This window comes from Festucalex cinctus, chromosome 10 (assembly GCF_051991245.1).
Source record: "Festucalex cinctus isolate MCC-2025b chromosome 10, RoL_Fcin_1.0, whole genome shotgun sequence".
Taxonomy (NCBI): Eukaryota; Metazoa; Chordata; class Actinopteri; order Syngnathiformes; family Syngnathidae; genus Festucalex; species Festucalex cinctus.
The window spans coordinates 26,672,750-26,700,144 of NC_135420.1; the positions used below are offsets into that span (position 1 = coordinate 26,672,750).

At 39.9% G+C, this 27,395-nt stretch overlaps 2 protein-coding genes across 4 annotated transcripts in view; both read right to left on the reverse strand.

The window, feature by feature from the left end:
• Positions 1 to 5,749, reverse strand: part of cdh24a (cadherin 24, type 2a) — a 64,178-nt gene extending 58,429 nt beyond the window's left edge. For both annotated transcript variants that reach the window (XR_013285259.1, XM_077533552.1), the window contains exons 1-2: positions 5,631 to 5,749; positions 5,271 to 5,539 (exon numbers count right to left, since the gene is read on the reverse strand). The gene's annotated coding sequence lies outside the window, so the exon portion shown is untranslated. The remainder of the gene's footprint in view (positions 1 to 5,270; positions 5,540 to 5,630) is intronic.
• A 9,075-nt stretch (positions 5,750 to 14,824) lies between these two features.
• The window catches only part of LOC144027430 (sodium-dependent phosphate transport protein 2B-like), a 13,657-nt gene continuing 1,086 nt past the window's right edge, over positions 14,825 to 27,395 (reverse strand). The window contains exons 2-13 of one of the 2 annotated variants that reach the window (XM_077534945.1): positions 26,520 to 26,573; positions 26,309 to 26,440; positions 23,850 to 23,978; positions 23,628 to 23,771; positions 21,834 to 21,945; positions 21,566 to 21,761; positions 20,024 to 20,119; positions 19,173 to 19,284; positions 18,321 to 18,488; positions 16,956 to 17,072; positions 15,666 to 15,790; positions 14,825 to 15,588 (exon numbers count right to left, since the gene is read on the reverse strand). In XM_077534945.1, the coding sequence (XP_077391071.1) occupies positions 15,061 to 15,588; positions 15,666 to 15,790; positions 16,956 to 17,072; positions 18,321 to 18,488; positions 19,173 to 19,284; positions 20,024 to 20,119; positions 21,566 to 21,761; positions 21,834 to 21,945; positions 23,628 to 23,771; positions 23,850 to 23,978; positions 26,309 to 26,440; positions 26,520 to 26,565 (1,905 nt within the window). In that variant the 5' untranslated portion in view covers positions 26,566 to 26,573 and the 3' untranslated portion in view covers positions 14,825 to 15,060. Of the gene's footprint in view, positions 15,589 to 15,665; positions 15,791 to 16,955; positions 17,073 to 18,320; positions 18,489 to 19,172; positions 19,285 to 20,023; positions 20,120 to 21,565; positions 21,762 to 21,833; positions 21,946 to 23,627; positions 23,772 to 23,849; positions 23,979 to 26,308; positions 26,441 to 26,519 lie in introns of both variants that reach the window. The other variant, XM_077534944.1, reaches the window with a different exon arrangement.

Consider the following 27,395-nt stretch of genomic DNA (forward strand, 5'->3'; position numbering starts at 1 on the left):
TTCTCCAGAAATTGCACTTAGTCTAATTTCCTAAAATATTTTCTCAATATATCTTCAAAAGAAGGACACAATACAGCAATACCAGTGCAAGTGTGTCAAAGAAATTGACTTAAAAAAAAAAATGGAAATGAAATATATTGAACACCTAATATTTTTACATTTTCTTCAGGGGCAAAAATTGTTTTTTTGACATTTCCAGCCGGGTTGCCTCGTGTGCGTATTGGTTGTCACGTTATTTCTAGGAGCGCTTTCAAGGGAAAAAAAAAAATTGTCATAGCTACTCGGCAGGGGGTGAGATCATGCGGCTGTCATGTATTTTTTTTTATTTGATTTTTTTTTTTTTTGTATCGTTTGGTGTGGCAAATCTTCAGCTTAGCCACACGCACGCGCACGCGCGCGCACACACGCTGTTTGCTGACCACATGCTGTTCTGAAAGCTACCATGTTGTTATTTAAAACAGCTGTCGGTGCCTTCACGAGGGATTATCCCCCAATTAGCACGCACGCAAACACGTTGAGACTCTTTTACCAAGCGACATACAAACTTCACGAAAACATTTGGTGAAAATGTGTCCGTCCGTTCAAATATACAAATCATGCAAACATCTGTACAATCTTTAACGACATCTGTCTGACCTTTCGCATATGCAAACCATTTAAACACGTTCATTTGCCACACACGTCCATGTCAAAATTTTGTTGCAATAAATGTAATAATAATGCTTATATTTGTGGAGACTGGGGTCATTTTACAATTCTAAAAATGTGTACAATTTCATAAGTTACTTCATGTTGAAGTTTAGATTGCTCTAAATATGGAAAAAAAAAAAAAAACATGCACTGAACTGTCACCGTCTTACAAATGCACATATGCCATCTAGTGGCAGAAAATGACCAACACAAATCAATATCACATTTTTTTTTTTTTTTTTACTGTACAGTGTACAGTACATCTATATGAATTATTATGACATTACCATATCAATGACTAAAAGATGCAGCCACATTTCTATGAGTTTAACATTTTCCCCACTTATATGTTAAAGGGACAGTTGACTCATTGAACAATTTTCAGCAGTGAAAAGTTCATATTTTGTCCAGAATTAATTTGATAACGTCATTATTTTTCATGTACAATTAATACTTTAATTTTTTTTTTTTTTCCACTTGTTGTCGACTCATGGCTCACCTGTTTTCTGGGTTTGGTCAGTAAACTGAGCCATGATTGGCCGTTATCTACTTCTTCAGCACAGGTGATGTCATCATCAGTCGACAGCAAGTAGAAAAATTACTTTTTAAAGGTACTAATTGTACATGAAAAATAATAAAGTAAACACATTAATTATCGACAAAAGATTCACTTTTTACTGCTGAAAATGGCTCAATGAGTCAAGTATTTAACAAAAATATGAAAACTGAAAAAAAAACATTTTATTGTTCATTCAGAACAGATGAAATGTATGATAATTGTGAGTTAACGACGAATTCCGATTAAAAAATTTAATCACCTGACACCCCTATTTAGGACATTCACATTTTGTCAAACGTTGCATTCAGCATTTTGAACAGGCCTGCTGTTGTCCTTGGGGCTAACTAGTACCCGCTGGCAACATTTTAAAACAATAAATACAAATTCAGGATGATAAACATGATTCAACAGAGCAAAACGGCATCCATGTTTGTCTTGTTCGTCTTGCTAATCGAAGAATTCCTTATTCTGATTGTTAAGCTCCGTGTTGCCGATGAAAGCGCTTTGAGTCTATTTGAAAAGATCAAATTAAATGCTTGATGTTGCACGCGCCGCCTTGCTGCCCGTCCTCGCCGTTGTTGTTGTGCGTGTCTTTCTGTGTGTGTGTGCGCGCGCGGTGGCACTTATTGATTGGCTGATTGATGCCCGCTCCTTCAGGGGGTGCGAGAAAATAAGCTCCACCCGCAACGCTCGCCTTCCTTACCAGTGCACTCATCAATCTGTTTGCCGCCGCGTGAAAAGCACTTCCTGTTTCCTAGCTCGGGGGCTCAATTAGCGCCTGGAAGGGTTCAGGTGGGTGCACCGCTGGGATTTGACGGAAGTTGCGTTAAAAAAAATAAATAAATAAAAATAAAAAATGGAGGGAAACGTTTCACCTTGGAATTTTTGCGCGTATGTACGGAAAACAGCACAGATGCTCCGTGGAGGAATGAAGTCCACGCCGCATTAAACAAACCCGAGTGGAAATAATCCACTGCCGCTCCTTCATTTGCAATTTTATTTCCCTCAATGCCAGGCGTGTCCGAAGCATGGCCCCAAGTCATTTACCTCACATATTCGTATTAAGTTTCACATTTTTAGTTCCACGCCTGACAAATTCACAACATGAATGTAATAGCCATTAATTATACGTTTATATTCTGCAACTGGAGTCCAACCGTTGACTGCCAATGACGAGTATACACGTCGAGTACGTTTTTTTCAACGGGTCGCTATGCAAAGCCATCTTGTAGCTCAGCTTGTTTGTGAAATTCAAGCTTCGACATAACCGCAGTGACAAACAGACATCAGAAGGTGGCGACATTTGCGTTGGTTCCAATTTGAGAAGTTTTTTTTTTTATTACAAGTTGACGATTAGGCGGTAAAGATTGGCGTACCACATTGATGATGAGGGAGGTAAATAGCAACATGTTGAAAGTAGGACAGGTTTAGGCACTTCGCACTTGAACTGACTGAGTATTTCATTAACTCATCCACTCGCCGCCATTTTCACATTTCGCAATCCCGTTCGCTCCCGGCTGTTTTACTGGATTTTGACTGATTTTGCAAGGCCCACAGAATATTGTGTTTTATTGCTATAAAAGCATGGAATCTATCAAAAGAAAGATTATGTTTCTATCTGTTTCCGTTTAGCAGCAATTAGCATTAGAAGAGAGCTAAGTTTAATCAGTTTTCACAAATCTATTCAAAATTGTAAGTAATTGAGCTTTTTTTTTTCTACATGGCCCTGGTTGATCTCCTTTGCTCTGCTGCCACCTGCTGGCCGTTTGTGTAATAACTACCATTTCTGCAACCGTTCTTTGCAGTTGAGAGGCTGCGTCAAAGCCTTCTGCATGCTCTAGCATAAAAAAACAAAAAACAAAAAACAACAACGTATAAATACGTCTTTGGGACACTTGGAACATAAAAAAAAAAACATATTTACACGTTATTGGGAGCAAATGAGTTAAGAACGTAGTTCATGAAGAGAATGGCGAGTAGCATGTAAAAAACAAAAACAAAAAAAATCAATTCAAGCTACTGTGTGAGTCAATTTTGAGGCGTATATCTGTAAATAAATTATTTTGGTATCAAAGTTATTTTTTTTATTCAAGTTTGAGATGTCACAAAAGCAATAATTATTAGCATCAAAGTCACTGTGCTGCTTGGCTTTCCAAAAAAAGCTAATTTTATCCACTTTTTAATCAGAAAATTGTGTTTTTGGTAAAAAAAACAACTTCTTATTCCTCAATAATGAAAACAGTTTGAAATCAACTTGATACTGGTCAAAAAAGGGAAAGACATATTTTTACATGGTTTGCATGTAAGCAAAACTGTATGTTGTTTGGTATTTTATATTTAATACAAAGTGAGTCCAGCCATTTTTTATTTTATTTCAGTTTTTCACGCTTTCTTGTTCATTGGAACTTCAATGGCTTATGGGAAACAAATACTTCTTAATGAATTCCTGCCTAGCGACAAGTGACCCGCCAAGCAAGCGCGACAAATATTCCGAGTCAGCCAATCGCGGCGCGGCATCTCGTGGCATCCTCAGGCCTCGAGGCTAAACGTACTGAGAATGAACTTTCACTATTGTCAAATAGACATTTGCATTTTCATCGCATTTGCAATTTTCTTTGAGGTTACACCGGACTCGGTTGCATTTCAATGATTTTTAAAATGGCTTTCATATGCAAATTGCATAGACCTATTATAGCGAGATTATAATGGTCCTTTTATCTCTGAAGTTTTTTTTTTTTTTTGGGGGGGGGGGGGTATGTATTTGATGTAAACAAAACCTTTAATAATATATTTACTCCCATATTTTTTTTTTTACTCCCATATTAACTCATCAATAACAATTAAAATATTTATTGTTGATTTTTATCAGATAACCGAATGCTTCTAATTTGGCTGTACAATTCTTACCTTGAGGTACAAGTGACTCAACTTTTGAGTAGTTTCAAGATACGAGCTATTATTTCCGCTGATTATTAATTTTTTTTTATTTTGTGTTTTAATCCCGCTCTTGCATCCAAGCGCGTCCCATGACGAGCGAGCGCGTCACCGGGTGACTTGGAAGCCTCCGGAGGCCGCGCGGCGCAGCGGGACGCCTGCGAGTGGAAATCCCAAAGATGCAACGTGATGCTTCTTCTTCTTCTCCCTTTTTATTAGCGCAGGCGAGCAGACGGCCGGCAGCCCGCAGCTCATTTCAATGACGCCGACTAATTCAAGGTCGCCACCTCATTTTATTTGCATATCTGAAAAACGCCGCGCTCGTCCGGCTTACAGATTGCCAAATGTTTCTCTTTTATCTCATGAATATAAAAAAGGCGGCTGCCGCTGCTTTAGCGGCTTTATTCTACTGCGACCTCAACAAGTTGGAGACTATTTTAGGGATTGATATTTTTCATCTTTACGTGGGGTGAATTATAAGTCAGTCGTCTTTTTTTTTCTTTTTTTTTTTTTTTAACCTTTAAAAAAAAAAAAAAAAAAGAAGCTCTGCAGAGATGTTGGATTTATGACCTGGGGGCTCGCCCGGCACACCTCCAGGGACTATACTCGGAGGACATTAGTTTTTAGATACTGCTCACTTTATTATCATCATCCCTCACACATGCCAATAATGTGAAAAAAAAAAAAAGTGTTCAAATATATTTCTCAAAGCAGACTTTCTCTCCTCTTTCACCAGAAAAGAAGTGTGATTCTGGCTTCTTTTTTTTTTTCGTACTTTTTTCCGTACAGTAAAACATGGGTTGGTTTCAGCTCGGGTTGCAAAATTGCAGAATGTGAGCTTGAGAGAATGATGGAAGACTCACAATGTAAGAATATGTGAATGTTATTTATCATCTTTACTGAAATATTGACAGATTTGATGGACGTGTTTGGACTGTTGCACCAAAACTTTTTTTTCAAAAAACTTTTCCCCCCTCTCTAATCCTTTTTTATTTTCTTCAATGATACTGAGATCTAACCTATGAAACTCAAGAGTGTTATTAGCCATAAAACCACAAAACTAAACCAGAAAACGAAGGTAGCTCACCTTAGTTCTCAGTGGCTCATTCAATGGATTGACAAAAAACAAACAAACAAACAAACAGATAATCCCATTAAAGATGTAACTATTTAAAGTTGGAATGTTCACAGTTGATCACATTAATTCCAATTTTGTGGGCACTTGTTGCTTTTGAAAAAAAAAAAGCAGTCAAAGTAAATAGCAGTTTGCAGTTAGCACTTAGCTTTGTTGTTGAAAGATGTCCAGGCAGCAAGAAGAAGAAGCTCCAAAAGTCATCCGTCCACGATTTACATAATCTGTAAATGATTCATTTTCATACAATATTGTTAAATATGTCACATGTATGCTTATTGAGTTCTTTTTTTTTTTTTATCTTTCTTTCCTTACATTTCTGCCACCGTGTCACCTTTTGTTTTCCCCACTTCCTGTTACTTGCTTGTCACTTCCTGAAACGTTTTTATTCATTTTTTTCCCCTACTGATTGTCCACGATTTACTCTACACAATCTGTAAATAATTATTTTTTACATCTAATTGTTAAATGTGTCACATGTATTGCTTATTGAGTTCATTTAATCTTTCTTTCCTCACATTTCTGCCACCCGGCTCACCTTTGTGTCACCTTTGATGTTTTCCCCACTTCCTGTTACTTGCTTTTCACTTCCTGGAACAATATATTTATTATTTATTTTTTTTATTTTATTCTATGCTATGCTATGCTATGCTATGCTATGCTATGCTATCCGGCTTCCATGGCTGTGGCGTTTTAAAAGAATATTAGTAAACGAAAGAAGGCAATTTGCAGGCGAAATTAGTTGCGATTATGCAGTAATAACTTCCTGGTTCCTCGTCATTTCTGATTGTCAGCAGCAGATATGCTGCGAAAATGTGCCCCCCTCCATTTTCATTTGCCCTCAGCCTCATGTTGCCTACACGTGGCGTTTATCTGCACGTCGCGACGCGTCCGTCGCCTAACTCCTCATTATCGCCGTGGCGCCGGTCTGAGCGTTTCCACGCTCTTGAGGGGGGGTTCGGGCGGACAACAGATTTACTCGGCCGCAATCTCATCGCGCGGCGATAAACTTAATTAAAGTTGGCCGCCGCTGCCGTAAAAAAACAGGCCAGCGCATTGTGCCTGCTGTTTATGATTGTTGCTATTATTACTATTATTAGTTCTGCTGCTCATCATCAGCTCCACTGTTACTACGTCAAGTAAGGACAAACTTTTCTTTTTTTTTTTTTTTCTCCGCTGACCATCACAGTGTGGCCTGCAGCCTCGCATAGGACAGTATAGTGTATATTATATCAGATCATAATCACGCATGATGGTGGAAGTAGTGGCTGGATGGGCCAATTTGTATTTATTATACAATTTATATTTATAGAATTCTGCTACCGGCCTATAAATCGGTGACTGCATGAAAGAAATGCTGATTGAATATAAACCAGCAGCGCTCTGAGGTCTGCCATCTCAGGCCCATTAATGGATTTCCAAGCAAACAGGGTGAAGCAGCATTTCGCTGTTATGCTGCACGGAAAAGGGAATGAGAGATTTTCAAGTTCACAAAAAGAGCATGCACATACATCGGCACTATCTGGCGGAAACTGTGCAGTGCCAAGCATTTTTTTTTTTTTTTTCATTTCAGATGGTTCTTGGTGTAAAAAGTCTGCCAAGCACTTCACTCGATTCTCCCTGGAGGATGAGGTGAAGAAGTCACAGCATGATTCTCTCTGTTTGCCATTCAAAAAGGGGAGAAACCAGGATGCTAAAAGAGAGTCAGAACGTTGCGCCACATTCCAATGTTATGCCGTACTAATATGCTCGATCGCCGACCGACCATCGTCCTTTGATAATTGTGGCGTTACGTCTACATTTAATAATTGAAATATGTGCCAATGCAAATGGGCCACGGGCCATGAATAAGACATTAAAGAAGAAGACGCTTTGCTATTTCCAGAGCGTCGCACTCTTCAAACACAATCTGCAGTTCTTCTGTTTTGGAGGCTTCATGCAGGGATGTTGTCATTACTGAGAGACTTGCTGTTGCCTCGATTGCCTCTAGATGACGCTGTTTCCTCACATTTGGATGGGAGCCTGCAGAAACAATTTTCTCCATGGGACGTCATCATGAGAAATAGATTTGAATGTGTCCAAGTCTCATCTGTATAAACGGGACTTAATTTGAAAGTCACATGAGAAGATCGTTATTGGTGTACATTTTTTTTTATAAATATAAATCACATGAGAAGATTCTTAATCGTTGCACACTTAAATAAACAAACAACCAAATAAATAAAATTAAATTAAATTAAATGAAAATAAATTTTAAAACACACACAAATGGTCCCAGAATTGTGCTGTGGTTAGATGTTTAAAAATTTAACACATTTGCTAGTGTTATGTAGTATTTTTATTTATTTATTTTTATTTATTTTATTTTTTTACTTAATGTGACGATTGTATTTTTAATTTGTATTGAGGCAACCCTGAAAGGGATAAGTCGTACTGTAAATTAATCGATGGAATACTGAATTAATATATCATAAATATTAAATGTAATATTATTATTATTTTTATTATTATTATTTTATATTATTATTATTATTTATACTACATGAATATTAAGTATGACTATTATATGATATACACACACAAATATGTATATCATAATACATTTACTATTTACTTATAATACCTTAGAATAAAATGAAAATATAAAAAAGGAGAAGTAATTTTTTCGAGATAAAAAGTCTAAATTTTGCGCAGATAAAGTCGTATATTTTCAAGATGAAGTTGTAACAAAAAAAAAATCGGATTTCATTCCGGTCATATAATAATAATAATGATAATAATAATCATAATAATAATTCAACTCTTGCAGTCTTTTTTTTTACCGACCGAGGCCAACTTGAACACATCAGCATTGATGTACAAATGACCTTGAACAGTTACACAGGCAGACAGACAGAGCAAACATATTTCATCAAAACAAGACAAAAAAAACAAAAACAAAACAGATGTATTATAGCATGTTGGTAGAGTTGATTGTGGGAAGAAACAAAAAGTTGCGCCTTGCCGCTATCTTGTGGCGTCTTGGTGCCAGTGAACGATGGTGAAGTGAAACAGAACCTTCATTTGGACACAAGTTGTGCTTTGGCGCCATCTTGAGGCATCTTGATGCCAAGGAACTACGTCACAAGACGTTTGAGGAGCTTCATTTATTCAAAAAGTACGTTTAGCTGCTATCATTTACAGCATATTGTTGGCAAAGAACTATGTTGAAGTGAATTGAGGAGCTTCCATCGGACATAAGTAGTGCTTTGCTGCCATCTTGGGGCATCTTGTTACCAAGAAACTGTCCAAATGAGTTGAGGAGCTTCCCATTAGACAAAAGCAGAAGCATCTTTTCCATATGGATTTTGTGTATGCACGACAGTTCAATTTCATAAGAAATTGAAGCAAAATTCAAGACTACTAATGGACAAGGATTGGACGTCATAAACGTAACATTATTTATCAGGGAATCGCTTATCTCACACACAGTGGAGTAATTGAATCGTGATCATGATGATGATGATGATGATGACACATGCGTTGCAGCTTTTTTTTTTTTTTTTATGACAGCGCTGATAATGTCCCCTCAGCAACCATCGCACCTTTCATTTTGCTTGTGGAAAAACAACGTGGCCATCGGAGATAAATGGCAAAAATCCTCACACCCTGCACACGTAAGTATAAGAAGTCTCAGAAAAGGAGAATATTGTGATAAAGTCCATTATTTTCTGGAATGCAATCAAATAAGCAAAAAAAATGCCATACATTCTGGATTCATTACAAATCAACTGAAATATTGCTATTATTTTAATACTGCTGATTATGGCTTACAGCTTAAGAAAACTCAAATATCCTAGCTCAAAATATTAGAATATTTCCTCAGACCAAGTTAAAAAAAAAAAAAAGCAAAAAAAAAAGCCATAACTTGGGGAAGGAATTCCAGTCGCAACGCAGTAAAATATAGCAGTAATAAATTGAATAATAATGCATATATTTGTGGAGGCTCGGGTCAAGTTGTATTTTTCAATTGTAAAAATGTGTACAATTTCACAAGTTACTTCATGTTACAGATTAGGTAGCTCTTAATACGAATAGAAAAATGCGCTAAGCTGTCACCGTCTTACAAATGCAATTATGCCATCTAGTGGCAGAAAAATTACCTCAACACAAATCAATATCACACTTTTTTTTTCTTACATCTTTTTTAATTTTAACTCAATTTTATGAATTATGAAATTACTGTATCAATGACTAAAAGAAGAGTACAAAAACTTGGAACCCCCCCCACACACTATTTTATTGTACATTTAGAACATCGTGAGTTAACTATTCAAGTCACTATTGAATTACGATTCAAAATTTGAATCGCCTGACACCCCTAATTCAGGTATTACCTCATATAGCGGAAATTTACCAGCTCAACTTTCGGTGCCAATCTCTCAAAAACTCTTTACAATGACAGAAATGAGTCGCCTCTCTCCAGAATTGTTTGTTGCTTCCAGCAAAATGATTGAATGAGTCGTCGTCAGCGTTGTGCTAAGAACGTTCTGTATCACAACCAAGACATTTTTTACCCCCCTCCAAGTTACTTTTGGTTATGCTGACCTTGACCCAATCACACTTTTTTTTTTTTTTGTTGATGCTGCACTATAACAAGCTGAAGTTGATAAGATTCCCGAGTGGCCCCGCACATTGTTCTTAATGTGTTCATTCACTCACGCTGCGGTGATACCCGACGTTTACTCGCATATTTCGACTCTTTTGTGGAACGTGACCACTGAACTCGACACGACCTCGGATGTTGACAGCCACTGTTGACGTGACAAAAAACGACAAGCTCCGCTGGCCGCGCTCTTTCGTGACTCATTTGACTCCATTTTGTTCTCAACTAAAGAATGGAATCTATCATCTAACGGCTATTTCAGATTCCGGAGTAACTATGCAACAATGTTAGTTGGCAGTGATTTGGCGGTTAATTTGAACCGACAGTGATTCTAAACCGGGCGGAAGACGAGTGAGGAGTGAAAGACGAGCACGGTGGCTAGCGCTGAACTACGACGCAACTGTTTTGCATCCACAAAAAGTAGGAGGATTTGCTCAGATCATTTTATGTCAGCAAGTTTTTCTCTTTTTCATGTACAGTGGGTCATAATATTAACCTCTGATTGTCAACTGCAGGCAGACGTGATGAATTTGAATATTATCTTTAGTGAAACAATCATTCATACTTTTTTTGCATAAGTATAACACTTTAACTCGGGCTTGAACTCTGAGGAATGTGTTGTAAACGTGCGGTGTGTTTGTTAGCAGCTAGCAAGCTAACATAGCTCGAAGACTTCGATATACAGCAAGATGGGTATATTCAGACACAAACCATTTCATGAATGACAATTTACACTGTTTCAACCAAACAACATACCTGAAGCTTCCACTTCCACTTTTCCCTCCATTTTTTTCATAGCTAGCAGCTCCTAAACGACTGCTTTCAATGAGTCGCAGTAATGTAGTGTCCTACGCTGGACAATTTTTTCTGACACCTGACATATTTCCCACCTTTGTCAACAATAGATCTGTCACATCTGTTACAATGATCTGACGGTTGGATTAATCGTGCATCGATTGGTCGTGCCTGGAGAGTGAGGCACAAGGATGATGTCACGGAAAATTGACTGTTACGTTCCCATCTCACACGCTACGTTAGCATAGCAACCTAGCTAACACAATACCACGCACATTCTGTATCATGATACGATAGTTTATTAGACTTTTTTTTTTTTTAAACTTTTTGTCACACTGTGATATATTATTTTACGCAGCTCTAACTGTGACATTTAAAAATTAAGAAACTTAATTAACTTAACTAAAATATTTTTAAAAGCTAAAAAATGAGGTAGATTGGCATATTCTTACATTCATTCGCTAAAGCAGGACTTGGCCAAATTGTGTTTAAAAAAAAAAAATAAAAAATAAAAAAAATCACAAATCGCTTTTTAATCTGACGCACCTCCAGGGATGGACGCATCACGATTTACTGATACGCTTAAAACGTTGATACGAGCGTCTCGTCACGTGTTTGCCCGTTAAAAATCCATGCCAATCAAATAACGCTTTTTATGGGCAATAAGACAGCAGTCAAAACATCTTACATAAGATCCGAGAGGCATCCCACCAACGAGGGGGGGGGTGTCCTCCCACAGCGTTTTATTGTTTGCAGATCATCCCTGCCACGTGAACATGATAGCAGATATTACACTTTACGATTTGAGGAGACTTTTACAACGTTAAAATGCAAACGCCACGAGCGGCCTGTAAATCCTCACCATGATTGTTTGGACTTGAACAATTTTTCCATGTGGTTTTAAAACCTCTATCTTCTTCTTATCTTCTTTTAACGTCGTGCCGGAGGGAATGCATACGGGCGTCGACAAACATTTGATGACCACAGATACACAAAAATGAAGCCATTTACTCAATTTTTTTTTTTTTTTTTTTTACCCCATCATAAAATTGGGTCTCTTAAAAGTGGACATAAAAATCTACACTACTCATGTATAGGAATTGTCAGAAACGGACATTTTGATTGACTGATTGATTGATTGATTGATTTAAAAAAAAAAAAAAAAAGATTACAAATAAGCTAGCATGCCACTTGGACTGATTCGAAAAAATGATTTAAGTTGCCAAAATTATCTACAAATGCCACACAGTTTTTTTTTTTTTTTGTTTTTTTTGTAATTAAAAAAAAAAAAAAAAAAAAAAGATTTCCAATTTAATTCTCAGGTCAAAACGAAAACTTTTAGATGTAATGCTGTAATTTAATAATATAATATATTTTAATAATAAAACCGATGTAAGCTGTAAGCTATAATTTCACCAAAATTAATTTGATTTTTATTATTTATTAAAAAAAAAAAAATAGTACCTTTGCTTGGATGAAATTAGTCAAAGTGGACATAAAATGACATTTTTCCTTTTAAATTGGGAATTTGAATGAAATATAATGAATGCATCACTACTTGTACAAAAATGTCAAAATATGAGTTATCAGAAATAAACAATTAAATTCAAATTTAATGGAAAGAAAAGCCTTGGACAAAATGGTTTTGAAATACAATAGCAATCTGTTTTTTGTAGAATTTTCAACTAAATTATTTTTTTAATCACTTACACGAAACACATATAATGAAGCAACCCCACCAAAAATGTTCGATATTATCTGAACATTTCTTAAATAAATAATAAAATTGTCACAAAAAAAAAGTAACATTTCACTGCCCAAAATGGTGTCCATATGCATCCCTGAGCTCATTTAAAAAATTTTTTAAATTATATTAAAATTTCATTCACAAATAAAAATCACTTAAACATTCTAAATCTGAATGCTATTAAATACAACCAAGATGCTAATTGCTACATGCAGCTCTCATTTTTATTTCCTGTTTGGATTGTGTTTTTTAACCCCGTGCAAGGACTCCAGCGAGCTGCATTATCTCATTGAATTGCGCAGATGTACCTAATGCTGTTATCATGTCATCTAATAACTTCTTGCAGTAATAAAAAACGTTGTTTACGTGGACTGGACACAATCGTTAAAAGTGTTGTCCTTGGACTCGATCAGTCACGGGAACATTGCGATCCACGACATTTGAACGCATTTTCCAAACGCCAAAAATTTGCTGCATTCCTAAAAAAGAAAACAAAAAAAAACTTTAAAGAGAATATGTGGAAAATGTTCTTATACCTTTTTCTCAAAACCAGGGAAACAAATACAAACAAACCTGTGCAAGACACAGCTGCAAGATGGAAGGAGCTGATTAGCAGGAACAGGGCTGACGAGATCAGGTGGAAACAAAACCCTAACGAGCCGACATAAAAAAAAAAAAAAATGGACAAAAGAAAATCATAACACAACATGAAACAAAACTAAATTGAAAATTGAAGCCTCGTCGAAACCGGCTAAGTTCACGAAGATTTAAAAATTGGACATATTCTGTAAATCTGAATTCTTAGGTATTTTTTATTTACACATTATATTAAGGTATAAAAGTGCACAATAAATATTCCAAGGGGTGGGGAAAAAAAATCTGTAGATTGAGAGGCCGCTGGTTGACACTCTATACGTTTCTGTTCAAAGGCACATCAGATATGAAACACAATCAAGCTTTTATCAATCATGTGTAATACACCTGAGTGTGTGTAACTGCACTGCTTATCGAGCTGATATTCAAGCATACCAAAGAATACCACGAGTACCAGCATCTGCAATTTAATATTTATATACGTCAGGACAAAACCTTGTCAGTCACAATTTGGCAAATTTTAGTTTTTTTTTTTTTAAAATCTATACTTTCGTTTAGTCCACACCCCTGGGTGTCATTTTTACAAATTAACGACCAATTTAAAGTGTTGAAAATGGTTTGATCTGAAAATGGTGATGATGCAATGTTAATGGTTGGTATTATTTTATTATTATTTAAATCAAGAGAGAGAAAAAAAAAAAAAGTCAACTGTGCTTGAGATCTTGATGAGACCTTGCCGACTTAGTAGGTAGGAAAAAGCGGGACAGTAGTGACATGGAGCAACGAGATTAACCCTTAACCTAAAACAAGACATTCTTCATCCGTTGCCTTTGTTGAGAGAATTTTCTTGGTGCTTGATGTTGTTGGATCCAAGAATAATTCACATTACAGTCGTTATCAATAGCTAATTTAGCACTTTTTTTGTTACTCACGACGTTAGCAAAGCTATGGGAACACGTTCTTTTGATAGCCGAGCAAATGCTAGCTAACTCTTACTAGCATGCCACACGTAACATGATTTCTTTTTTCTTTCTACACTATGCAGGTTTTATAACAACTTGTACTACTACTACTACTAGTAGTAGTACATAGGCTTTATTCAGCATTTTTTTTTGTTCCTCACGACGTTAGCAAAGCTTTAGGAACACGTTTTGATAGCAGAGCAAATGTTAGCTAACTTACTAACACATGACATGTAACATGATTTCTTTCTTCTTCCTAGTATAACCACTATATAGGTTTTATAATGACTAGTACGACTACTACTACAACTAGTACCTAGGTTTTATTTAGCACTTTTTTGTTACTCACAATGTTAGCAAGGCTAGAGGAACGCATTGTTTTGATAGCAGAGCAAATGCTAGCTAACGCATATTAACATGCGACACTGCAACATGTAACATTTCTTTCTTCTTCCTATTATAACCTTTTCTACATGATGCAAAACCACTATTTAACATTAAAATATAACATTTCTCTTAATAATGTGGATAGAGATAATTGAGTTTCCAAGTTAAAAACAAAAAACTAATTTGTGAGCATATCAAATTTTGACTCAAGTAAACAGTTTTAAAAATCATCAACTTCGTCAGGCGTGCTTATTTTGGTTCTGATGTGTAGCTCTGCTAAATGTGAGCATTCCTGAAATAAATAAATAAGTACACTTTACTTTAAAAAAATGTAATTTATTTTATTAACACACATTTTTGTCTTAAATACTGGAGGAAAACAAAGACGTTTGTACATTTAACATTCAGACAGAGAAAATAAAAAGTCCCAAAATGAGTGTAGCTAGCATTAGAAGGTTTTCTAAACAAGTATTCACCAGGTCCCCAGTGTTTAAGACAGTTCATAGCAGCCCAACACTGAGATTACAGCGTGGAGGAGATAGTCCAGTCAGGGCAATCATTAACGTCAAGAGATGACTGTTCGTAATTGTACACATTTCACAGGCGGTGGTGCTTTTAAAGATGAGTCCCTGCGATGACCTTCGGGTTGTCGTCCGTTATCATGGCCGGGTTGTCGTGCATCTCCAGGCTCTTCTTGCGCGCCGTTTCTTCCTTCTGGCAGCAGTTGCAGCACTTGCAGATGCAGCAGCAGTAGCGGCCGCAGAAGCCCATACAGGAAGTCACCACCTCGTCCCAGGGCGCCAGCGAGCGCATGGGCCGCGGCAGGAATTTCCAGGTGCGCAAGAACCTGGGCAGGATGCGAGGGCAGCGCGACTGCAGGATGTTGACCACGATGACGAAGATGACCAGTACGATGACGGGCACCCCGACGCCCACCAGGACTTGCCAGCCGGCCAGCGACAGGCCAAAGACGGTGAGGGGCAAAATCAGGAAGCACAGGACGAGGTAGAGGGCGGCGAACCAGCGGTACTGCGCTGTGCTGTTGCCCAACCCCCTGGCCAGCCTGATGGGTATTCGAGTGAACGGGATCGGATACCACAAAATGATGCCCATGATGTTGAAGAAGAAATGGCAGAGCGCAATCTAACAAGAAATGCACAAGATTTAGATCTCCAAACGGTAAACACAGCAAAGACGCTCTTGGCCGTCTTCTCTTGTACCTGGAGTGAGTTGGCCAGCGTTTCTCCCGGGCTAGCCATAGCCGCAAGGATGGCGGTGGTGGTCGTTCCGATGTTGGAGCCCAACGTTAGAGGATAGGCCCGCTCAAGGCTGATGACACCGATACCTAGTGAGAGACAGGGCTTTTAGAATAATTTTTACGTCTTTCCATTTTGTGTACAGTAAGCATGCTAGCAAGAAGGATGCTTAGTTTACTTGGTACTACCACTCTTTTAACCGACGCTTCTTTAGTACTACGGAGTGACATCAGTCATGGGTTTCTGGTTTTCGAAGATGATGTGGTTTTGTTGGCATCATCACTTTCAATGGACTGGAATCATCCATCCCATTAAACTTCCCTATCCCCCAGCCACTTTGTCCAGTTCTTTCTAATCTCAAGGTGTCAAAGTCAGAGCTTCAACATCCTGCAGAAGAAACTTCTGACTGTATCCATAACCTTGATATTTTGGTTATGTCCCAGAACTAGTGCTCACTGAGGGTGGGAACGTAGATCGACAAAGTCTTCACAAAGATATTCCGACACAGACTCTGCATGATTCCAGGCATCCCTAAATATTTGAACTCCCTCCCTTGAGGATGAGTATCTGCACTTCCAAATCTGAGACCATGGTCTTCAACCAGGAAAACGTTAAGTGACCACTCCAGGACAGGGACGAGATCCTGATCCAGGTTGGTCGTGGTGAAGAAAATTCTCTATTTCCTAGCCAGTCTACAATTCCCATCCTCATCTCTAATCATGAGCTGTTGGTATCGCCCGAGAGACCAAGATCACAGAGACAAATACGAAATGAGTTTGTCTGGGATTTAGGGGGGGTTGTTCCTGGTACGTACCACCAAGAGGGGTCCGCGGGAAAACCTGAGAGATTATGTGTAGACCAAGTGGCCGAGGAGAAATGCTTCTTAAACGGAAAGGATGTTTCATCTCTGCTCCTGACTGAGGACCTGATTGCTAGTCAAGCAGGTTCCTGTTCCTGCCCACCATGTTCTCAGTTTTTGAACCAAATGCTTGTCTTAGATGTCCTTGCAGATTCTTAGTCATCCACATCATGGTAATCCACAAAGGCGGATCTGGTTTGTTGAAGACATGTCACCAGGTTCTTCAGTTCTTAAGCTAGTTTGAAAGAGGCGTAAAAGAAGCTCAATAGGTTTGCGGGTGAGCTGGCACGCATCCCAGATGACTTTGACAGAGGCGGGGAACACCTTTAGACTGGCCGTCAATTGTAGGGGCTCACACACAACTATATGAGCCAAATTAACGCAATTCAACCCACCGACAAGAGGCGTTATCGCCGACGTGAAGACGGAGCTGCTCTGAACGATGAAGGTCATCCCAGCTCCCACCACGATCGCGATATAACCGGTAACCCAGCTGAACGGGAAGGGGAAGTCTGCGGAGAACACAAAAAAGTGACATGTAAACATGACGACGTCAACGCGGTGCGCACAAGTTGGTTCTCGACATGTTCTGTCCCTGAGCTTTTTTTCTTCACACCGTTCAGGACAAGGGAAAGCCTGAGTGTGAGTTGTCAAGCGTCAGGTGTGGCTGTACCTGCTTTGCTCATCAAGCATCACCACCAAAGTAGATGTGCTGACTATCAAACAGGCGGAATGTTAACACCCATCCATGTGGACGTACAGCACCGGAATGCGTTTAAGTAAATAAAACATTTTTTTGTTCTTTTCTTTGAACTACTGGTAACATAAATCCCAAATACATAATACAGTAAAACCTCCGCTGACGAACGCTTAAGCTCACGAACTTTTCGCCTCAAGAACATTAAATTCGCGAGCATATCGTCTCTGCTGACGAACTAGTTTTCGGCGGACGAACCAAACCACGCGGTCGGACAGCGCCACGGTGGTGGCCACGAGAAGCTGACGCACGCTCACGGCGTCCCAGTTCGTCACCCCCTTTCTTTGAGTGCGGACGTGGTTTGTGTTTGATTGACATTTTGGACCATATTGAGTGTACTTTTGCTATTATGGGACCGAAAAAGACCCCACCACAGGCTAGTGTTAAGCCTAAGAAGACAAAGAAAATTACGATCGAGCAGAAGAAGGAGATCATTGAAAAACACGAACGAGGTGTGCGTTTGTGTGACTTAGCGTCCCAGTACCAGTACGCTAAGTTTACCATTGCTACCATCCTTAAGAACAAGGAAGATATTAAGTGTGTGGCTAAGGGTGTTTCTGTGTTTTCTAAGCAACGGTCCATTGATTCCATCAAGCCATCAACTACCATCACAAAGGTAAATAAAACGACTTTATTATACAGTAGTTTATTTCTTTAATTACAATACAATAGCACATTTATTATACATAAAATAAGGTATATTTTTTGTGTAGTTTTAAGGCGTATTTAGTAGAAAATTGTGTTTTATAGGGACCTGGGAACGGATTATTCTCATTTTAATGGTTTCTTATGGGAAATAAATGTTCGGAAGACGAACTTTTCGCCTTACACACACTTTCTGGGAACCAATTATGTTCGTGAGCTGAAGTATCACTGTATTGGCATTTGGAGCATTTATATGCAGAAAAATCACGAAACAACCAGAAAAAAACAGTTGAATCTTATTGTCTTTTTTTCCCCAGCACTGTTTGTTATGAACATCAACCAAAAACGAATCTTTCACCTGTGTTGAGCACCTTCTTGATGACTAAAGCCACCTGGCCCTTGAGCATGGAGTTGAGCAGCTTGACGATGAGGATGAGACAGCTGCAGAGGATGAGGAGCGACATACCCAGCAGAATCAGGCCCACCGCCAGGTCGGGCAGGTTGGCGTTGACGAAGATATGGGTGCCTGGGAGCGCAGGTAAAAAAAAATCGTTTCCCCTCTCATATTAACTTGAACCCGATCGTACTGAGAAGAACAACAACAACAAGTTGTTACATGTCACATGTTAAGTGCTGGCTATCGTTTGTTCGACTTTTTATACGATCAAAACAGTGTGATCCCAGTGTTTTGCTAACGTTCTGAACTAGCTGGCAAAAAAATGCTAAATTAGCTAATGCTAACAACTGGGGGGGGAAAGTTCTTCCTTGCATGTGTTTGTCCAAAATACATTGGGAATTTTTGAACGTCACAGACCCAACTTCACAAATCATTCTTAGAGCTGCCATGAAACACTTCTTAACGTTTATTTGTAATATCTTACTCCTCAGCGTCGCTGTTGTCACTGTTATCTAGTTAAGAATACCGCTCACTCTTTACGTCTTCTTTATGTCCTCAATAGCAGTTATCCGACATGAATGGTCTTCAAACCAATCATTTACTTTCAATTCCAGACTGGGTTGCGTTTAGCTAGGCTCTTCGATTAGCATGAATAGCCTCATTGAGCAGGTAGAAGGTATTTGCCGAGTCAGCAACCAAGACCAGTCAAAGGTGTTCATTGTCCACCCGGGTCTCCGCGAGGTTTGGGGGGAGGGTCATTGTCTCCAATTACACTTCAGGTATTCACCAAAAGACAGGGAAGGCGAGGCTTACATTTCTGTTGGTAGTCCGTCCAAGTGGTGTTCATTTCAGTCCACGTTAGGTTGCCTTCCTCCCAGCAGACGGCGCCGGCGGGGCAGCTGGTCACCGTCTCGTTCCAGAAAGTCTTCATTTTCCCAAGAGAGGTGCAAATTATTTTCAGCATAAACATTCTACAACGCTGTATTCCTTTTTGTGAATGGGAGCAAGCCATCGGAATGCTGAACAATGCATAACAAAATGAATCGGAAGTCACAAGGGAAGATTACAAGAGTCAATATTGGTTCAGGAGGTCAAACTTTTACTTCTTGCGACTCACCAACATACAGTACAAATTCCAATTTCACACTCATTTTATAATTCTACATCATTATGAGCTAAGATTAGAACAGGAATCCACAGAATTTTCCATAAACAATCCCCTTTGAACTTTAGCATAGCAACAGTTGCTATGCTAGAGTTTATGACCCCAAAATGCTGGCCTCTGGTCTATTGCCATTCGTTTGAGTGGTGTAATATGTACGCAACTAAAAGGGGGTGTGTCGTACTGACCTTTTCACATAAATATGGAAATAACGTCATGAGCAACAATGATGTTGTGAGTAGCGTAGCGCGATAATGGTAAGGTGTGATCCTTCTCATTTTGATGATGTCAAAGCCTCATTAATGTGACTTATATTGCTATGCCGGGTTACATATATTTATATTATATTACCCAACGCAAGCTGTTATTTGTAACCAATACGATTAGCCCTACGCGATCGACCCCTATTTCCAATCACGTGATCAGATCGATTAGTGACACCAACCAACCGGTCTACTTTGCAGTGGAGCCCTCCATTCAGAATCCACGCATGTTTTCTTACCGTGTTAACTTTCTTCTTGCACCAGATTTTGATCAGACTCTTGTTTCTGGCTTCCGGGTCCCCGGTGGCGATCCCGGTGATGACCGATTTATCCAGCTGAGAAAGAGATAGCAGCGTTGGAGGAACATCTAAAAAGTATTTCCAAAGTAATTACTTAGGGCATAGTAGTACACATAGGCGGGGTCCTCGGGTTTTAGAAAAGCTAAACCAGTCTGACTAAGAACAGTTCAGATTATGAACGGTTCTTCAGAACGTGAACAAGACAGGTGACCCGATCCTCAGCATGGTGTCGTTGAGAAACTTTCCGCAACTTTCTCTGTGCATTCAACACATGTCGGATGTCTCTGTGCTCAACAAAAAAAAAAAAATGGTGTCGCCTGTTTTTCTTGAAATTAACAGTTCCTCGTCGCGAACCTTTCTTTTCATGGCAGGTTTTGAAAAAGACATGACTGCCACCGGGTGGAACTGGTTTTCCTTCCTCTTGGTGTCACGTCCGTTACACGGCAGCAAAGGTGGTGGCTGCACTAATTTTAAAATTTGGAGGCCAGGTAGAGGGCCGCAGAATGTCATCAAGCGGGCCACAAATGGCCCCTCTGCCCTCAGTTTGTTTTCACCTACAGATTGTCAATCAAAACTGAGAAGTGTTGATCGCAATTCAACCTGCTTGTGCACATGAACGGATGTTCAAAAGTCTTCATTATCAAACATTAAAGGGGCACGAAGCAGGATTCAGAGTTTTTGCACATTTGCGACCCCTCTGGCGAAACGTGGAATGGACCCCGGCGACGTGCGCACGGCCAGGGGTGTGCGAGACTTCTCGGGCATGAGCAAACCTCCAAATTAATTTAACAAACGTCAACACGGAGCACAACGCCATTTTCATAGGCTTAATAATGTAATTAATAATTCATAATTAATAATTTTAACACTCAAATTTGAGTCTAATCTTGCATTGTGCACCTTTAAAGCGATCGCTTAAAAAAAACAAAAAACAAAAAAACAACAGTAATAATACTTGACGGTCAAACGGTATAATTAAATACTAGACTACGTGCAATTTCTGGAGAAATTGCGTGGGAATGCTGAAAGCTGAATACTAAGATTTTGAATGCATGTGGAATTCTTATGAAGTAAATTGAAAGATAAATTATGAAATTCGGACCTCCTGGTTACTGGGCAATGGCCCTTACCAACTGTGATAATGATGATAAGTTATATGGACGGAAGTGGGCGTGAAAAGTGACACTTAGAAAAAGTTCAATGTCTGTCCCATTGAAAATGAATGGGGAAAAGTTGATATTAAATGTTAAATTGTGCAAATGCTGTACGTGATGTGGAATCAGACGATATATATCCCGGGAGACGTGAATTTTTTTAGCTAGTTGAAATTTGAACAGTGTAAATTGGAAATATTATGCGGGAGTTGTTACGCGGCAAAAAAAAGTATGGTGAATGCTTCAGCATTCCCACAATAATGAAAGCCAAATTCCTTCTGCTGATGTTTTCCAACTTGCAAGCTTGTCAAGCTTTTGATTTCTCTACCTGGATAATCGAGTCAGTGAGCGGTTTGGTGATGATCTTGAGCAGGTCGGGCGCGTCCTCCCCCGACTGGATGTGGAAGGACTCGATGATGAGGTGGGTGAGCTTTTCCAGGACCCCCGTGGCCACCTCCAGGGGCAGCAGCACCAGCACGGAAAGCCAGTTGAAGAAGTCGTGCACGGTGGCGCCGGCAAAGGCCCTAAGACGAGATTCGCACGGTGACGGACGTGGCAAACGGCACAAAAAAAAAAAAGAAGACATTTTCGTTTACCTGCGGAACTCGTTGCGGTTGCCTGCCTGCATCATGGCCACGATGGTGTTCGTGACCGACGTTCCGATGTTGGCGCCCATGATGATGGGCACTGCGGATCTGACCTCCAACACTACAAAAAAAAAAAAAAAAAAGTGCTTTTTGACCATTTTTTTTTTCTGGTAAAAGAAGAGAGCCAACTCTTTGTTTTTGTCTGCTGAGTGGCTCTATTGACAATCTTCCGCAAGTCTTGCAAGATCTGTTAAAACGCACTAAAACAGCTGTTCGATATGGAAAACTGCGTGAAAAACGTCTGGCAGTGAGTGAGTTAAAAGTCCATGAACCTTATGGGCTGTTTTTTTTTTTGTTTGTTTGTTATCACGGTGTATTAAACTAATGGGCGTGTTTTTAAACGTCAAAGGCAATTGCGTTTTCAACAACCATCGCGTCGTTCGAAATGTGCGCGCTAATGCCAACATCCAAGACGATTTTTCAGGTTTTCATAATCATTAAAGGCCGAGGCTAAAAAGGCTCGATGAGACGATTTAATTCAATTAGTTTCACTCTAAAAACAAAACGAAAGGGGACAGAATGAAGTAAAACTTGTTACGTCTGCCCCTAATCAATACATAAAAAAAGATAATCAACACAAAATGAATGACAGCGAGCAGTCAAGACGCTTTCAGTGTAACTATAATAATAATCCAACTGCATGTCCTTGTGCTATATATATATTTTTGCAGAAATTGTGCTTTTATACATTAAAAAAAAATAAAAATACAAATAGACAGAGAAGATTTTGTTTTACAATTCAAATTGTTCCACAGACCTCGAGATGAAATACATCATTCTTTTTGTTTTGTTCTGTATTTAGGTTTGGACAAAAAAAAAATGTCTGTTCCTCTTAATTTATACTCATTTTCCCTTTTTATAAATTTGGTTTGTATATTTGGTAAAAAAAATTCATGATTGGCTTTATACATTATTAGAAGGCAGCTGAACGCCATAAATTTATTAAATTGTAAAGTTTTTAATTGTATAAATAATGGATTAGTGTGGTCTCTGTATCCACAACCAAAAATGACACGGATAGCACATTTCTGTAAAAGAAAAATCTGTCGATCATCTGGCGAGCTGGGGAATCAAAGATCATTAACTCATTTGCTCCCAATAACGTGTAAATACGTTTTTTTTAAATGTTCTAAGTGTCCCAAAGACATATTTATACGTTTTTTTTTGTTTTTTTCTATGCTAGAGCATACAGAAGGCTTTGATTCAGCCTCTCAACTACAAAGAACGGTTGCGGAAATGGTAGTTATTACACAAACGGCCAGCAGGTGGTAGCAGAGCAAAGGAGATCAACCAGGGCCATCTAGAAATAAAAGCTCGATTACTTACAATTTTAAATAGATTTGTGAAAACTGATGAAACTTAGCTCTCTTCTAATGCTAATTGCTGCAAAACGGAAACAGATAGAAACATACTTTTTTTTTCCTGATGAAAGAAGAGACTTTAATCTTTCTTTTGATAGGTTCCATGCTTTTATAGCCATAAAACACAATATTCTGTGGGCCTTGCAAAATCAGTCAAAATCCAGTAAAACAGCCGGGAGCGAACGGGATTGCGAAATGTGCAAATGGCGGCGAGTGAATGAGTTAAAAGGGGGACATGAACTCAAAGGACTTGTTTTCAAAACCTCTACGTTGTCAAAAACGATACCAAAGGAAATTTTAAGGACAGCGTCATCGAAGTCAGAGGCGTCCAAACGCATTTCAATGACCTCATACAAATAAATGTTTGGCAAACGGTTCTTACATCCAGAGGACACCATGCTGACCACGATGGACGACGATGTGCTGGAGCTTTGCACCAACACGGTGACCAACACGCCGATCACCAGACCGGCCACCGGGTTGGACAGGATCACGTTCTCCTTGAAGATGTCTCCGGCGGCTTTGCCTGCGCACAAAAAAAAAAACACATCGAAGATGATCCCCGTTGGAATCTTCCGAGCGGGACGACGAACTCCCGTCTCACCTCCGACCAGCTGGAAAGCCGAACTGAGCACGTCCAGAGAGCAGATGAACAAGTAGAGGAGCCCGAGTAGCATCGCCAGCTTTATGATGGCGGTCAACACTCGCATGATCTTGCCCATGGTGTCCAGATCTGAAAGGAAAGCGCCATGGTTGACGATCAAAGCCGCGCAACTTGTGATCTGAACGTACGGAACAGTTCTACCGGTTTCGGGGGCGATGATATAACATTGACTTTCATCATCTACTGTTCAGGATGATGTGGTTTCTTGTTGGTAAACATCAGAAAGGTCAACTTTTGATCTTGTAAAACTGATTTTGGTGCGTTTTGGTAGTCCACAAGAGGAAGGATGACTCAGTCTTTGAGATCGATGTTTCTTTTTGACGGTGTCTGACTGCAACTTGTGTATTTATCGTACCCACGGCTGGAATAGCCATCTGGCATACAGCGAAGATGCCGGTATCCTTTGGGCTTGATGTGGTGCTATTCAATGATTATTTGACTCCATTTTAACCCCGAGAGACCAGCCCACAATTTAGAACAGGGGTGTCAAACATAAGGCCCGGGGGCCGGATCAGGCCCGCAATGGGGTTTAATCCGGCCCGCGAGATGGTTTTGTAAAGTTAAAAAAAAAAAAAAGACTAATGTCGGCCCAATTAATCAGCCGGCCACAATCAAAGCTTCTAAATTCATAATTACACAAGTAGGTCTCAGTTGAGCAATGCAACTTGTACATGGAATTGCTCTGAATGTCGTTATTTTAAACACAATTTAAAGTTAGTTTGTTTAAAAAATAAAAACATGAATCAAACACAAACATGCTGAATAAGACACATTCAACTACACATATGACAAGGATTAACGTCCTTATAACTTCATTAACGGCACCCGGCACACAATCAGTGAACAATATACAGGTTTATGCAAAAAAAAATTTAGGACAATATTTGTACAGATGCGCCCCACAATTTAGGGCTGGCCCACAAATAGCGAAAATCTGCATGTAATTGACGGCAATGTTTTAAAAATTATTTTACAATTTTACCGATCCGGCCCACTTGCGAATATATTTTCCTCCATGTGGCCCCTGAGCTAATATGAGTTTGACACCCCACAATTTAGAAGGAGCAGCCCATTCATTCGTTGACAATATGGAGATCAAACTGAACCGATAAACATCAGCGGTAGATCGAAACGATGTAGTAGCCAAGGGCGGTCAGGAATCGAGCCAGTCCGGTCCTGATCGTATCGTTTCGTATCTAGGGAAGCTTTGCGATCTCTTCTCGCCCGAACCTCCTGCGTGTTCACCGGCATGACTTGAGACTTTTCTGTGGGGTCTACTCACGACAGACCCGCCTACCAAATTCTAGGGTAGGAAACATCCGGGGACTATTTTGTAGTTCTGGCCATGAAAAAGAATCCCTCCAAATTCCATAATGCTGAATGAAACGAGCTTCTGGAGTTGACTACCGCTTATCCGAGGTCGGGTAGCGGCGGGGGGAACAGGTTTAGGAGGGAAACCCAGACCTCCCTCTCCCCAGCCACTTCAACCAGCTCAGTCGGCGGGATCCCAAGGCGTTCCCAGGCCAGCCGAGAGACAGACGTCTCTCCAGCGTGTCCCCGGTGCCTCCTGCCGGTGGGACATGCCCGGAACACCTCCCCAGGGAGGCGTCCAGGAGGCATCCCAACCAGATGCCCGAGCCACCTCAGCTGGCTCCTCTCAACGCGGAAGAGCAGCGGCTCGACTCTTGAGTCCCTCCCGGATGACCGAGCTTCTCACCCTATCTCGAAGGGAGAGCCCGGACACCCTGCGGAGGAAACTTATTTCGGTCGCTTGTATCCGGGATCTCGTTCTTTCGGTCACGACGAAGCAATTGGACAAAAAAAATATATATCTACAGTTCATGAGTTCTGGAGAATTTGAAGAAGATGAAAGTAGCATGGAGGGTTACTTGCTAAATTTTGCTGGCAAAACAATTTGGATATTAACACATTCACTGCCAGCCCAGCAAAAATGCATTATTTGACGTATTTTTCCGTCAATGGCAGTCAATGAGTTAGATGAGATGTAACCAAAATTGACGGATTTTTAAGCAAAATTTGCCTTAAAAAAGGAAAAAAGGATGCTGCAATATAATCACAAAATATATTGGAACATTGTGTTTAACACATTCACTGCCAGCCCAGCAAAAATGCATTATTTGACGTCTTTTTCCGTCAATGGCAGTCAATGAGTTAAGGGGCCCTAGACCGAAACCCTGTGGCGCACCACAGTAATCGGAAATTCAAACCAGAATAGCAGACTTCCTGTGCATTTCAAAGCATGGGTTCTTGAGACTTTTTTGTGGCTCTACTTGTGACGCACCTGCCGACCAAATTTCATGTAGTTTCGAGAGACGGTCTTCAGGGGCTGAATTTCGAAAAGAAATTCACAAGAAGGTTCGACATAAGTCAGGTCTCACCTGACCACTTGACACCCGTGTCCTTGAGCTCCGGCAGTTCCCACGGATCCTCTTCAGGTGCCTCGTCGTTCACCAGGTCCACGGTGGAGTGGGCCGACGTCATGGCTTTGTCCTTCCCGCCCTTATCGTCTTCTGCAAGGGCAAGTACGGAGGAGCGTTATAGAAAGGAAACAACATGAAGCCTCAAAGTGTCGAGTGGGGTGCGACATACCAAAACTGGGGGACGACTCGGTCCCCACTTGTGGTCTGGGCCCCATGACTGGACCTTAGAGAAAGAAATCACATTTTATTAGTCAGTTGCGAGTAACAGAATTCCTGGAACAAGCAGACAGTCTGTCGTGTAGAAAGCAATTTTTTTGCTACTGTATCCCAAAACGGCAACTGTAATTATCTGGCTTGGTGGGGGAGGGGCGTATCCAAACCATCAAAAAGAGGCGGGACGTTGACTGAGTGTAAGGGAATGCCAGGGTGACACTTTTCTTGCCATGTTGACTTGCAAGCATTTTTCCACCCTTTTATCAGAACCGTAAAAGAGGCGCTTCGACGCTTTCGTGAGCGAATGCCTGAAAGACGAGATAATTGTTACTGTCTCACAAGTCAACCAGCCATTTTTTTTCTTTTCTTTGATGGTCGGTCGCATCAAAGGCGTAAAAGAGGCAGGATACTGTCGGTGTGTATGAGAATGTCAGAAGCGTCCGACGCTCGGTTCTTCTGCCCGGTTGCACTGAAACAAATTCAGACTCTCCCATCAAACTGGACACTTCCTGACTGGTTGTCGTACAAGACATCACGTGACATAATTAACTTTTTGTTTTGTTTTGTTTTGTTTTGTTTATTGGCATTTAGGGGTTCACATGATCGTTCTCTCTATTATGATGTTTAATGTTGGTCCGATACAGTTTTTTGGACCCCGATACCGATTCTGATACCCAGTTTTGCAGTATCGGCCGATACTGATACCATACCGATACCTACGTTTTTTTTGTTTTTTTTCCCCCCTCAACATGAAAAAGCTGTCCTGCCATTGGTTCTTAGATCGGCATGCAGTGAACATGTCACATATCAGTGAATGCATCCAAAATCCTAT